General features: G+C 42.1%; 1 protein-coding gene across 3 annotated transcripts in view; it reads right to left on the bottom strand.

Moving 5' to 3' along the window:
* The window catches only part of LOC311128909 (poly(rC)-binding protein 3), a gene marked incomplete at both ends in the record, with an annotated part of 65,265 nt that overhangs the window by 36,944 nt on the left and 14,967 nt on the right, over positions 1-13,354 (bottom strand). The window contains 3 exons of one of the 3 annotated variants that reach the window (XM_084161140.1): positions 635-710; positions 6,882-6,923; positions 10,119-10,262. In XM_084161140.1, the coding sequence (XP_084017266.1) occupies positions 635-710; positions 6,882-6,923; positions 10,119-10,262 (262 nt within the window). Of the gene's footprint in view, positions 1-634; positions 714-6,881; positions 6,924-10,118; positions 10,263-13,354 lie in introns of all 3 variants that reach the window. The other 2 variants (XM_084161141.1, XM_084161142.1) reach the window with 2 other exon arrangements.

Below are 13,354 nucleotides of genomic sequence, written 5' to 3'. Positions count from 1 at the left end.
TGATTCTTGGGAGGTGTTTTGAAAGGCATTTAGGAATCAGGAACTCACTGAAATGTATGGTCAAGACATATTTTGAAGGGCCTGAAAAGCTGGTTGTTGTTTTAATCAATCAATCCTGACATGTATAAAATGGTAATCGTCAAGTCCTTGTAGATGACACTGGTGGAAAGAGGAATCAAACGGAGCCATCTTTATTCATGAGACCTTGATTGTGTCTTTTACAAATACCTGAGTTTTACATTATATGAGGAAAATAATTATTATACTGAGGTCCAAACCAAATAATACAGATGCAGGAGACTTGAGTTGTCCACTGTCCATTTTATGATGAGTCTGTCCTTTTCATATTAACTGGGAACTAACTCAATCTCAAAAGAGACCGTAGCTGGGATGTAGCCTATAGTTGTTGCCAGATGGTATTTCAAAATAGAGTCCTCATGCATGACAAAAGATCAACCAAAGACCAGCTCTGGTCGACTAAATGAAGGCAGAGCCAAACAAAAAGCCAAGCTTAGGAGGAAAGCAACCACCAGGGTCATGGGGAAAGAGAGGAAAGAGAGAAAAAGAAGAGCGAGATGAGTGTCTACAGGTACAAAGAGAAGGAAGTGTTGAGAGAGGGCTTGTGGGTACGTACCAGGGAAAGCAGGGGTGGTCTGTCCGAGGGGGGTAAAGGGGGTTTGCTGCATAGCCAACTGGTGGAGCTTGGTCAACTGCTGAGGGGGGTAGGAGCGACAGTAGAACTAAGAGGTTATTGTAATAACACAAGGTCACACCGACAAGAAATCAAGAACTTAAAACTAGAACAGTGAGGAGAAACAGTGAGGAGAGGAAGCATGGCACATGGTGGTGGGAGACGAGAGAGCAAAAGAGAGACAGACAGAGAGACAGAGAGAATGAGAGACACAGAGAGAGAGAGCGAGAGAGAACTTGAGAAGGACTTAGCCCAATATGGTTGAGATGGGGTGTTATATTTGCTGCTGTATCCAGTTTGTAATAGCAGATGGATTGCGTAATCAGCAGAGATGCAGCTTTTTCACAGGGAAGATCAACACAGACAACTTGTTGCATTATAATATTTTCCATTGATTGGTAATGAAGACATCAACTAACTTCTTAACATTCTAATTTAATGCATCTATCTGTGATGCAATGTCTGTGTGAACACTTCAATCTGGTTGGTTTTCTGGTTAAAGGTCCAGTAATTTGAGTTGCTTTGCAACATTTATCGTAATGTCTATGATATGAATATAATTGAAAGGTCATAATCTGTTAAAAATGTTTGACTTGCCTACCCCTCCCTATTTGTTGAAAAGTATATTTCCCAAAAACTAGTCGATTCTGTATTCACATCATGTACCAAGGATCACGTTGCTTTTCGGTAGTGTAGCCAGACGAAGCTAGCCTGTCAAAAATGGCTGACTCACGTACCCAGACGAAGCTAGCCTGTCAAAAATTGCTGACTCACGTCCGAAATTGTCTGATTAAATAAATATAGCCCTGAGACACAGCTGTAGTCTCCATTATTATGTCGCCTAGAGTTGGAGTCTACAACTGTTTCAAGGCTAAAATACAGTGAATACTGCAATTGCAATCACAAACCTTATGAGCTAGACTTAAGGTTATGCAATTAGACAAGCTAAGGAAAGAAAACGTCTACATTTGTTGTATAGTTTTAATGTTTTATTTAAGATTAGCCATGACTGGTTTGGGGCTGAAACTGTCTGTTTCAATTTAGAACACAGAACGACGTGATCTTACAGGCATTGGCCAGTAACTTAAATCTGTGTGAGATCGTAGTTTGTCATTTCACAAAATGTGACTTATTGGACCTGGAAAGGGATAGTTATTTCTTTTTTTTTCTTTTTTTTTTACTGTTGTTTCATCCAAAACTCCTTAATTCAAAACTGTATTCAGGTCACTTTGGTGCATAACGATGGTGCATAACCATGATGGAACAATATGCTCATCTTACAAAGTGGATGACACATCAGTCTGAAATTCACAAATCCTGTTTTTCTTCTTTACAATTTATCATCTAGTAACATACAGTATAAATCCTGATTGACCACTCAAACAATTTCTTACAGTAAGCCAGAGATGGACAACCTTGCCAAGACCAACAAGACAACCTTCATGGGCCTGGCTGTCAGTCAAACAACACTTGGCCCATATGAAACTTAAAAGTTGACAATCTTCCCTCACTGTCTATCATTGCTATCAATAATGAGCGAGACGGATGCTTGTGAATGCTCTCACCCATTAAAGAGTAGCTTAAATGAGGGTGGGGAGGATGTCGAGGCCCTACTTGAGTGATTGTAATGTCAACCAATGGCTCCCCTGCCATCAATCACTGCCTTCTCCGAATTAAAAGACCTAACACGCGATAGCTCTCGAGATGCTCGAGACAGATTAAGTGAAATTATTAATGGAGACTGCAGTTGAAGTCGGAATGTTACATACACCTTAGCCAAATATATTTAAACTTTTTCACAATTCCTGACATTTAATCCTAGTAAAAATGCCCTGTCTTAGGTCAGTTAGGATCACCCGTTTATTTTAAGAATGTGAAATGTCAGAATAATAATAATTATAATAATAGTAGAGAGAACGATTTATTTCTGCTTTTATTTATTTCATCACATTCCCAATGGGTCAGAAGTTTACATACACTCAATTAGTATTTGGTAGCATTGCCTTTAAATTGTTTAACTTGGGTCAAACGTTTCGGGTAGCCTTCAACAGGTTTCCCACAATAAGTTGGGTGAATTTTGGCCCATTTCTCCTGACAGAGCTGGTGTACTTGAATCAGGTTTGTAGGCCTCCTTGCTCACACACGCTTTTTCAGTTATGCCCACACATTTTCTATAGGATTGAGGTCAGGGCTTTGTGATGGCCACTCCAATACCTTGACTTTGTTGTCCTTAAGCCATTTTGCCACAACTTTGGAATTATGCTTGGGGTCATTGTTCATTTGGAAGACCCATTTGCAACCAAGTTTTAACTTCCTGACTAATGTCTTGAAATGCTTCAATATATCCACATAATTTTCCTTCCTCATGATGCCATCTATTTTGTGAAGTGTACCAGTCCCTCCTGCAGCAAAGCACCCCCACAGCATGATGCTGCCACCCCCATGCTTCACGGTTGGGATGGTGTTCTTCGGCCTGCAAGCCCCCCCTTTTTCCTCCAAACATAACAATGGTCATTATGGCCAAACAGTTCTATTTTTGTTTCATCAGACCAGAGGACATTTCTCCAAAAAGTGCCATCTTTGTCCCCATGTGCAGTTGCAAACCGTAGTCTGGCTTTTTTATGGCGGTTTTGGAGCAGTGGCTTCTTCCTTGCTGAGCGGCCTTTCAGGTTATGTTGATATAGGACTCATTTTACTGTGGATATAGATACTTTTGTACCTGTTTCCTCCAGCATCTTCACAAGGTACTTTGCTGTTGTTCTGGGATTGATTTGAACTTTCCTCATCAAAGTATGTTCATCTCTAGGAGACTTCCTGAGCGGTATGACGTCTACAAATAGGTCTTGACTGATTTCTTTTGATTTTCCCATGATGTCAAGCTTTGAAGGTAGGCCTTGAAATACATCCACAGGAACACGTTCAATTGACTCAAATCAGAAGCTTCTAAAGCCATGACATCATTTTCTGGAATTTTCCAAGCTGTTTAAAGGCACAGTCAACTTAGTGTATGTAAACTTCTGACCCACTGGAATTGTGATACAGTGAATTATAAGTGAAATAATTTGTCCGTAAACAATTGTTGGAAAAATTACTTGTGTCATGCACAAAGTAGATGTCCTAACCAACTTGCCAAAACTATAGTTTGTTAACAAGAAATTCGTGGAGTGGTTGAAAAACGAGTTTTAATGACTCCAACCTAAGTGTATGTAAACTTCCGACTTTTTTATTGTCCAGAAAAGATAGAACAAATATTACAACAAACATTAGGGTTAAACTCAAATATACTGATTAATAAATAAACATTCTTTATGAAAAAGAAAAAAAAAAGTATTATATTTATTATTGATATTATGAATAGAAATGGTGGAGTTATGTCACATATGCAGCTTTCGAAAATATATGTGAATGTCTGCTCAATCCAAACTTATTAGCAACTGATTGCAGCATTACCACAAAAATGGCGGCAAGTGGAAGAGGGAGAAGTTGGGGAACTTGTTTGTCTGCCATATATTAAAGATACAAATTGGCTGAAAAGAATTGGCTTAAATAGAAAAATATACCAGTTTCATTTGAGGACAGAAATGTTGACAGCTGCGCCATACAGGTTGCAAAATAAATGGGAAGAGATGTTCAATGTACAGATTCCATGGCACATGGTTTATGAACTGATACAAAAAACAACACTTAATTCAACACTTTTAGTTTTTCAATTTAAATTATTATACAACATTCTTGCCACCAACAGAATACTATGTATATGGGACATACAACAATGTCAGCTCTGTAGATTTTGCTGCGAAGATACAGAATCACTAGATAATTTATTCTGGCCCCTATGTAGCTTGTTTCTGGTTCAAATGAACCTTACAAATAGCAGTGTTGGGCGATTTGGAAAGCCATAGTCAGTCAATAAATAATATAATAGTACTTGCAAGAAAGGTTTTCATCTTTATCTCACAATCTGTGGATACTATGCAAGTAGAAAGGTAAAAAATGTATGTAAAACCTCACAGCACAATTGAAAAATATATGTCACATGGAAACCAAACGAGGGTGGTCTATGGTGATAGGTGGAATGGGCGGAGAATGGCTGAGGGGTGGGATTAAATAGCTTATGTTTGGTAAGGTATTATTTGTATGTGATTGCTGTATATAAAAGTACCATGTACAGTGGGGAGAACAAGTATTTGATACACTGCCGATTTTGCAGGTTTTCCTACTAACAAAGCATGTAGAGGTCTGTAATTTTTATCATAGGTACACTTCAACTGTGAGAGACGGAATCTAAAACAAAAATCCAGAAATTCACATTGTATGGTTTTTAAGTAATTAATTTGCATTTTATTGCATGACATAAGTATTTGATCACCTACCAACCAGTAAGAATTCCGGCTCTCACAGACCTGTTAGTTTTCTTTAAGAAGCCCTCCTGTTCTCCACTCATTACCTGTATTAACTGCACCTGTTTGAACTCGTTACCTGTATAAAAGACACCTGTCCACACACTCAATCAAACAGACTCCAACCTCTCCACAATGGCCAAGACCAGAGAGCTGTGTAAGGACATCAGGGATAAAATTGTAGACCTGCACAAGGCTGGGATGGGCTACAAGACAATAGGCAAGCAGCTTGGTGAGAAGGCAACAACTGTTGGCACAATTATTAGAAAATGGAAGAAGTTCAAGATGACGGTCAATCACCCTCGGTCTGGGGCTCCATGCAAGATCTCACCTCGTGGGGCATCAATGATCATGAGGAAGCTGAGGGATCAGCCCAGAACTACACGGCAGGACCTGGTGAATGACCTGAAGAGAGCTGGGACCAGAGTCTCAAAGATAACCATTAGTAACACACTACGCCGTCATGGATTAAAATCCTGCAGCGCACGCAAGGTCCCCCTGCTCAAGCCAGCGCATGTCCAGGCCCGTCTGAAGTTTGCCAATGACCATCTGGATGATCCAGAGGAGGAATGGGAGAAGGTCATGTGGTCTGATGAGACAAAAATATAGCTTTTTGGTCTAAACTCCACTCGCCGTTTTTGGAGGAAGAAGAATGATGAGTACATCCCCAAGAACACCATCCCAACCGGGAAGCATGGAGGTGGAAACATCATTCTTTGGGGATGCTTTTCTGCAAAGGGGACAGGACGACTGCACCGTATTGAGGGGAGGATGGATGGGGCCATGTATCGCGAGATCTTGGCCAACAACCTCCTTCCCTCAGTAAGAGCATTGAAGATGGGTCGTGGCTGGGTCTTCCAGCATAACAACGACCCGAAACACACAGCCAGGGCAACTAAGGAGTGGCTCCGTAAGAAGCATCTCAAGGTCCTGGAGTGGCCTAGCCAGTCTCCAGACCTGAACCCAATAGAACATCTTTGGAGGGAGGTGAAAGTCCGTATTGCCCAGCGACAGCCCCGAAACCTGAAGGATCTGGAGAAGGTCTGTATGGAGGAGTGGGCCAAAATCCCTGCTGCAGTGTGTGCAAACCTGGTCAACACCTACAGGAAACGTATGATCTCTGTAATTGCAAACAAAGGTTTCTGTACCAAATATTAAGTTCTGCTTTTGTGATCTATCAAATACTTATGTCATGCAATAAAATGCAAATTAATTAATTAAAAATCATACAATGTGATTTTCTGGATTTTCTGGATAAAAATTACAGACCTCTACATGCTTTGTAAGTAGGAAAACCTGCAAAATCGGCAGTGTATCAAATATTTGTTCTCCCCACTGTATGTAAAATGTATGTATATGTAGCAGAAAAGCTGTAAAAAAAAAAAAAAAAGAAGACGGGGAGGTGGTGGATGGGTTAATGGAGACTATGTATGGCCTTGTGGAAATTAGGAGGAGTCCACACCCAGACGACCAGTTCTATCACATTCTACTTAGTCCTAAGCACTGCAACAGAGCACGGCATCAGTCAAAAGCAATTTCCTGGGTGTGGAGACTGTTGGGTGTATGCGATTCTAAATCTGAAAAAATCACTCCAAACCAAGAACTTGTTCCTTAAGTGCCGTCATTTTAAAAATGGAACAGGCCAAGACCTGAGAAGTGAAGGTTTCAGAATGCTTTCACTGAAAACAATGTTGTATTAATATTACTGGTTAATATTAGTAGGTGTAAATCTAAGAAATGTGCAGACTTTTGACAGTAATAAGATTTGACAGCTGAGACTTGGAACTCACATCTGGGTGTGGGATGGCATATTGTCCCTGAATTGTGTAGGCCTGTATGGAGGAAGAAGAAACACAAAAACTGAATATTATTATCTATCTTCTCAGGGAATAGGGCTTATACATGTAACCTCAGAGACTACTCTGAAGTTCAATTTTTACAATTATTTCAGACTTAAGTACTGTCTCATTCATATAGTCTTTGTTTCCCTTGGAAGCATTTTATACTTGACAATGTTGCATAACGTTTATATAATATATGAACACTGAACAATTTCAAACCACTGATATTCTCTGTGAATGAACTAACATGACATTTGAAAAACTTGCCTTATATGATGTCCCTTTAATAGGTGATAGTCAACGACATTTTTGTACTTTGATGCCTTGACTATAAATACTATTCATTACATTTAATATTTTTGACTAATTTACAGTAGTGGTAGTGGATGAGTAGTGGTATTAGTAGCAGTAGCAGTATTCAAGAATGTTAAAGGTAGAATCAGCGAAAAGACATTGCCACAAGCAGCACCGCAGATATTGAGATGAGCAAGTGGTAAGACTTCGCTCTCACACAGTCAAACAGTCTGCGCATGTGCACAGTTACGCTTCATGCTGTTCACAGCGTGGTAGCCAGGGCACCAAAACAGTGGAGGAGTTGAGCCTCGTGCTTCCACGCTCTTAGTTGTTGCGGAAATTGACTCACTATGTTACTTTCTGCATCTAGACTTTTTTTATACAAAGTATGTGGACACCCCTTCAAAATATTGGATTTGGCTATTTCAGCCAAACCCATTTCTGACAGGTGTATGACATCGAACACACAGCCATGCAATCTCCATAGACAAACATTGGCAATAGAATGGCCTTATTGAAGAGCTCAGTCACTTTCAACGTGGCACCATCATAGGATACCACCTTTCCAATAAGTCAGTCCGTCAAATTTCTGCCCTGCTAGAGCTGCCCTGGTCAACTATAAGTGCTGTTATCGTGAAGTGAAAATGTCTAGGAGCAACAACGGCCCAGCCGTGAAGTGGTAGGCCATGGGACTGGCGAGTGCCGAAGCGCCGAGTGCGTAAAAATCGTCTGTCCTCAGTTGCAACACTCACTACCGAGTTCGAAACTGCCTCTGGAAGCAACTTCCGCACAAGAACTGTTAGCCGGGAGCTTCATGAAATGGGTTTCCATGCCCGAGCAGCCGCACACAAGTCTAAGATCATCATGCGCAATGCCAAGCGTCGGCTAGAGTGGTGTAAAGCACGTCGCCATTGGACCCTGGAGCAATGGAAACGTGTTCTCTGGATTGATGAATCACGCTTCACCATCTGGCAGTCCGATGGACAAATCTGGATTTGGCGGATGCTAGGAGAACGCTACCTGCCCCAATGAATAGTGCCAACTGTAACGTTTGGTGGAGGAGTAAAAATGGTCTGGGGCTATTTTTCATGGTTCGTGCTAGGCCACTTAGTTCCAGTGAAGGGAAGTCTTAACGCTACAGCATACAATGACATTCTAGACAATTCTGTGCTTCCAACTTTGTGGCAACAGTTTGGGGAATGCCCTTTCCTGTTTCAGCATGACAATGCCCCCATGCACAAAGCGAGGTCCATACAGAAATGGTTTGTCGAAATCGGTGTGGAAGAACTTGACTGGCCTGCACAGAGCCCTGACCTCAACCCCATCAAACACCTTTGGGATGAATCGGAACGCCGATTGCGAGCCAGGCCTAATCGCCCAACATCAGTGCCCGACCTCACTAATGCTCTTGTGGTTCAAGACACTTTTTTTGTACTTTGTTCTTGGTACTTGAATGAGGAAGTCAACATTGGAAACCCCAATATGTCCACATACTTTTGGCCATGTAGTAATCTACCTCAATTACCCCGTATCCCTGCACATCTACTTGGGACTGGTACCCGTGTATATAGCCAGGTTATCGTTAATCATTGTGTATTTATTCCTTGTTATTATTTATGAATTGTTTCTGTTTTTCTATTATATCTCATTTTTTTCTCTCTGCATTGTTGGGAAGGGCCTATAAGTAATAATTTCACTGTTAGTCTACACCTGTTGTTTATGAAGCATGTGACAAATACAATCTTATTTGATATATTGTTAAGAATTCCCCCCGGAAGAGAAGGTTTTGTATATTTCACCGTCATAAATGTCACCAAGTATATTCTCTGATGTTGCCCATGTATATCTGTGATTAAGGGAGTCTCTCACTTTAACATTTTCAAGCAGACCTTGTACTTGAGAATCTATAGGAAGGGTAACAAGGTCGCTCCTATTCTTCAAATCATTGATGCCACATGACCTGTTACAGTTTGGGCATATATATTGTTGTGTTGGATTACCCTGTTTCTGACTTAAATGTTTGAAGGCCTTACTAAACAAATGGTTAGTAGGCAGTGCAGTTGACAGAATATGTCATTGATTAATTGTAGGTCTGTCAAAGCAACTTTGGTCAAGGCTGTTATAGCAGCAAAGGGGGGACCAACTCCATGTTAATGCCCATGATTTTGGAATGAGATGTGTCCACATACTTTTGGTAATGTAGTGTACGTCATATCACTGAGACTACCTTTAAAAAGATGTTAACAAGTCATCAGGAATGTTAAAAGGATATGATATATTTTTGAAAGAGGAGGGGTGCACTGTACAATGAGAGCTTGCATGCAAGTCATTAGTTAGGAGTGCTTTGAAACACAATCTATGGTTAACCCACAAAGGTGTTAAAAGTCCAATAGCCATGCAGTCCATTTTGGTCTTGACGTCCTAAAGGACCCCTCATCGTGCAGGTTTCTGTTCCAACCCCCCCATCCCAACCCCTGGTTATAATTTTAATGCTACTGTCAAGAGGTGGACATGAGATTAATTGAACAGAATTAAGTGAAAGTCGGAGCAAAAACGTCTGAACAGGGGTCCTCAAGCACCAACTTCACAAACTATAATAGCCCTCTATTTAGTAGTGACCTGCAACAAGCTCCTTCCCTATATCCCTCCCTCCCTCTTGGCCTAGCTTTATAAAGTTCATAGCCGCAGGCCGTGATAGTCTATACGTCATATACGTCATATACGTCATATACGTCCACGACTAGATAAGAGCCAATCAAATGAGGTTTGTTAGAATGTAATAATGGGCCATGCTGACTATCGTGGCCTGCTCTGAACTTTGTACATTGGGCTTTACAAGAAGGGGGCGGCATGCGAGTGAGTGTGAATTTGAGAAAACCTGAGTGCACTAACAGGCAGTGGCTGGTGCTGGAATAAAAGGCTGAGGTTGGCTGCGGACGCCACCAGCAGTTCGGCTCTTACCTGGCCACCTGAAAAAATGATGGGGGTGGAGGCGGGCTTTGGGCGGTAGGGAATGGTGGCACCTTTCGGTGGGGACTAGGAGAAGAGGAAGAGGGAAGACACAGAGAGAGTGTTAGACCAGGACTGAGTGTGTGGCCGTGGGTTTAACAAGAGAGACGAGGGAGACAGAGGTTACATCCAAAATGTCACCTAAGTCGTACAGTACAGAGAGAATAGGGTGCCGTTTCAGACAGATGTGTATTCCCAGCCCAGTGTTTTTGTGAGGAGTTTGTCTGTGCCTCACTGTAGCTTTCTATTCGCCATATCTTGAAAAACAATAATGTACAGTAATAGGGGCAGCTGCAGCTCTTTGGCTGTGTTTACAGAGGCAGCCCAATTCCAATGTATTGGCGTCTGATACCTATAAGATTATTTCCTGAATGTGTTAACAGCAAAAACCACATTGAATCTGATCTTTTGAGTTTCGACTTATTCCACATTTTCGTATGTAGTTCTCAATCTTGTTACAATTCCGATGTTTCATATGCGACCTCAGATCAGATGTTTTTTTTGCACATGTCCTGCTGTTACCGCGATAACCACCCAGAATATTAAAGGAACACTGACAGGAAATGAGCATTGCATCTGTGTGATATTTCAGAGGCTACATCAGTTTGAATGTGCAAATCTGATAGGGGTCACATATAAGTGTGTGGACAGTCAGAAAAAAATATTAGATATGAAAAATAATTGGGTTCTTAGGATAGATGTATAAACACAGCCTTAGGTAGCTGCTTGAGTGAGACACAATATTTATTAATGTAGCAGTGGCACCACATACACTTTTAATATAATATAATATAATATGCGATTTAGCAAATGCTTTTATCCAAAGCGACTTACAGTCATGTGTGCATAAATTTTACGTATGGGTGGTCCCGGGGATCGAACCCACTACCCTGGCGTTAGAAGCACCATGCTCTACCAATTGAGCTACAGAGGACTTTTGGGTGAATGTAGAGTGGAATTCACTGATTAACTCCATCAGATTGTATCACTAGCCTTTGTAAGACAAAAGCTCCACGTCAGCTTAGCTGGTTATCAGACAAGAATAATCTGTACATTAGTAAGTAGACTATTGTGGAATCCAAGATAGCGTAGCAGTGCGGTCGTGTTTTTTATCTGTGTTCTGTGTTTTTTTTTTCTTCTCAATTTTACTTTTAATTCTTTAACTAAATATACTTTCCTGCAACCCGCCTCACCCAACATGGAAAAGGATTCTATTATTTCTTTATAACTTTTTTCAAGAACCTTAAACTGAAACTAGTCTAGCTGCAACCGAATGGCTACTTGCTATGAGCCACCGTTAGCGTCTTCACCATTGTCCGTGGCCTGCACTACCCATCAGCCAGCTCTAGCTCTAGCCTGGACAATTTGTCGGCCAGTCTGCACAGCGTGCTATCGACCCAGAGCATATCGGATTTTCTGCCGGAATCACTGGACCCTAGCGCCGGATCATTGCAACCAGCTAGCTGCAACCAAATGGCTGTTGTCGTTGGCTAATTACCATTGCCCCTTAGCAAGCACCAGTTAGCCTTGAGCTAGCCTCGAGCCCCGCCGATCCAACATGACTGGTTTGCCGACGAAATCGTCTGATGTGGTTTCAACAGGCTTCCCGTTACGACGTCGACCACGAAGATCCATCTGCTAGCTCCGGCCCGCTACCACACGCAAGCCGGGCCTCTTGCTCCCCAGTGCTATAGCAGCCCCCGAATCTACCTCCGAACTCTCCTATTGCTGTTCACCGGACCTTATGATAACTCAGCTATACAGCTGATGCCTGCTGGACTGTTCCTTTATACAGTACTGCATCCTGTTTATGTTTAGCCTCAGCCCAAACTTTGTCGCCATTACCAGCTGTTGTCTTAGCTCTCTGGAATAACACCTGTGACTGCTTTGTGCCTCTCTCCCATGTCAATATGCCTTGCTTAATGCTGTTTCGGTTATTTCTTATTGTACTATTTCACTGTAGAGCCCCCAGCCCAGCTCAACCTGCCTTAGACAGCTCCTTTGTCCCACCACACATACACGCGGAGACCGACTCAATCTGTGCCTCCAGTGATGCTATCTCTTTCATCGTTACCCAACGCTTAGGTTTACCTCCACTGTACTCATATCCTTCCATATTCTTGTCTGTACATAATGCCCTGAATCTATTCTACAACGCCCGGAAATCTGCCCGTTTTTTTCTCTGTACCCAACGCACTAGAATACCAGTTCTTAATGCCTTTAGCCGTATCCTTATTCTACTCCTCCTCTGTCCCTCTGGTGATGTAGAGGTTAACCCAGGCCCTGTAGCCCCCAGTATCACTCCTACTCCCCAGGCGTTATCATTTGTTGACTTCTGTAAGCGTAAAAGCCTTGGTTTCTTGCACGTTAACATCCGAAGCCTCCTCCCTAAGTTTGAGTTATTCACTGCGTTAGCACACTCCGCCAGCCCTGATGTTCTAGCAGTGTCTGAATCCTGGCTTAGGAAGGCCACCAAAAATTCAGAAATGTCCATCCCCAACTACAACATTTTCCGTCTCGATAGATCGATGCCAAAGGGGGTGGGGTTGCAATCTACTGTAGAGATAGCCTGCAGAGCTCTATCATACTATCCAGGTCTGTGCCCAAACAGTTTGAGCTTCTACTTCTAAAAATCCACCTTTCCAGAAATAAGTCTCTCACTGTTGTCGCTTGCTACAGACCCCCCTCAGCCCCCAGCTGTGCCCTGGAAACCATATGTGAACTGATTGCCCCCCATCTATCCTCAGAGTCCGTACTGCTTGGTGACCTAAACTGGGATATGCTTAACACTCCGGCCAACTTACAATCTAAACTAAATGGCCTCAATCTCACACAAATTATCAACGAATCTAACAGGTACAACCCAAAATCTGTAAACATGGGCACCCTCATAGATATCATCCTGACAGATTTACCCTCTAAATACACCTCCGCTGTCTTCAACCAGGATCTCAGCGATCACTGCCTTATTGCCTGCGTCCGTAATGGGTCCGCGGTTAAACGACCACCCCTCATCACTGTCAAACGCTCCCTAAAACAGTTTAGCGAGCAGGCCTTTCTAATTGACCTGGCCCGGGTATCCTGGATGGATATTGACCTCATTCCGTCAGTAGAGGATG

Source organism: Coregonus lavaretus (genome assembly GCF_964263955.1).
Source record: "Coregonus lavaretus genome assembly, chromosome: 5".
NCBI lineage: Eukaryota > Metazoa > Chordata > Actinopteri > Salmoniformes > Salmonidae > Coregonus > Coregonus lavaretus.
Note: the sequence above shows the minus strand (reverse complement) of the source record. Positions and strands in the feature narration are given on the sequence as shown.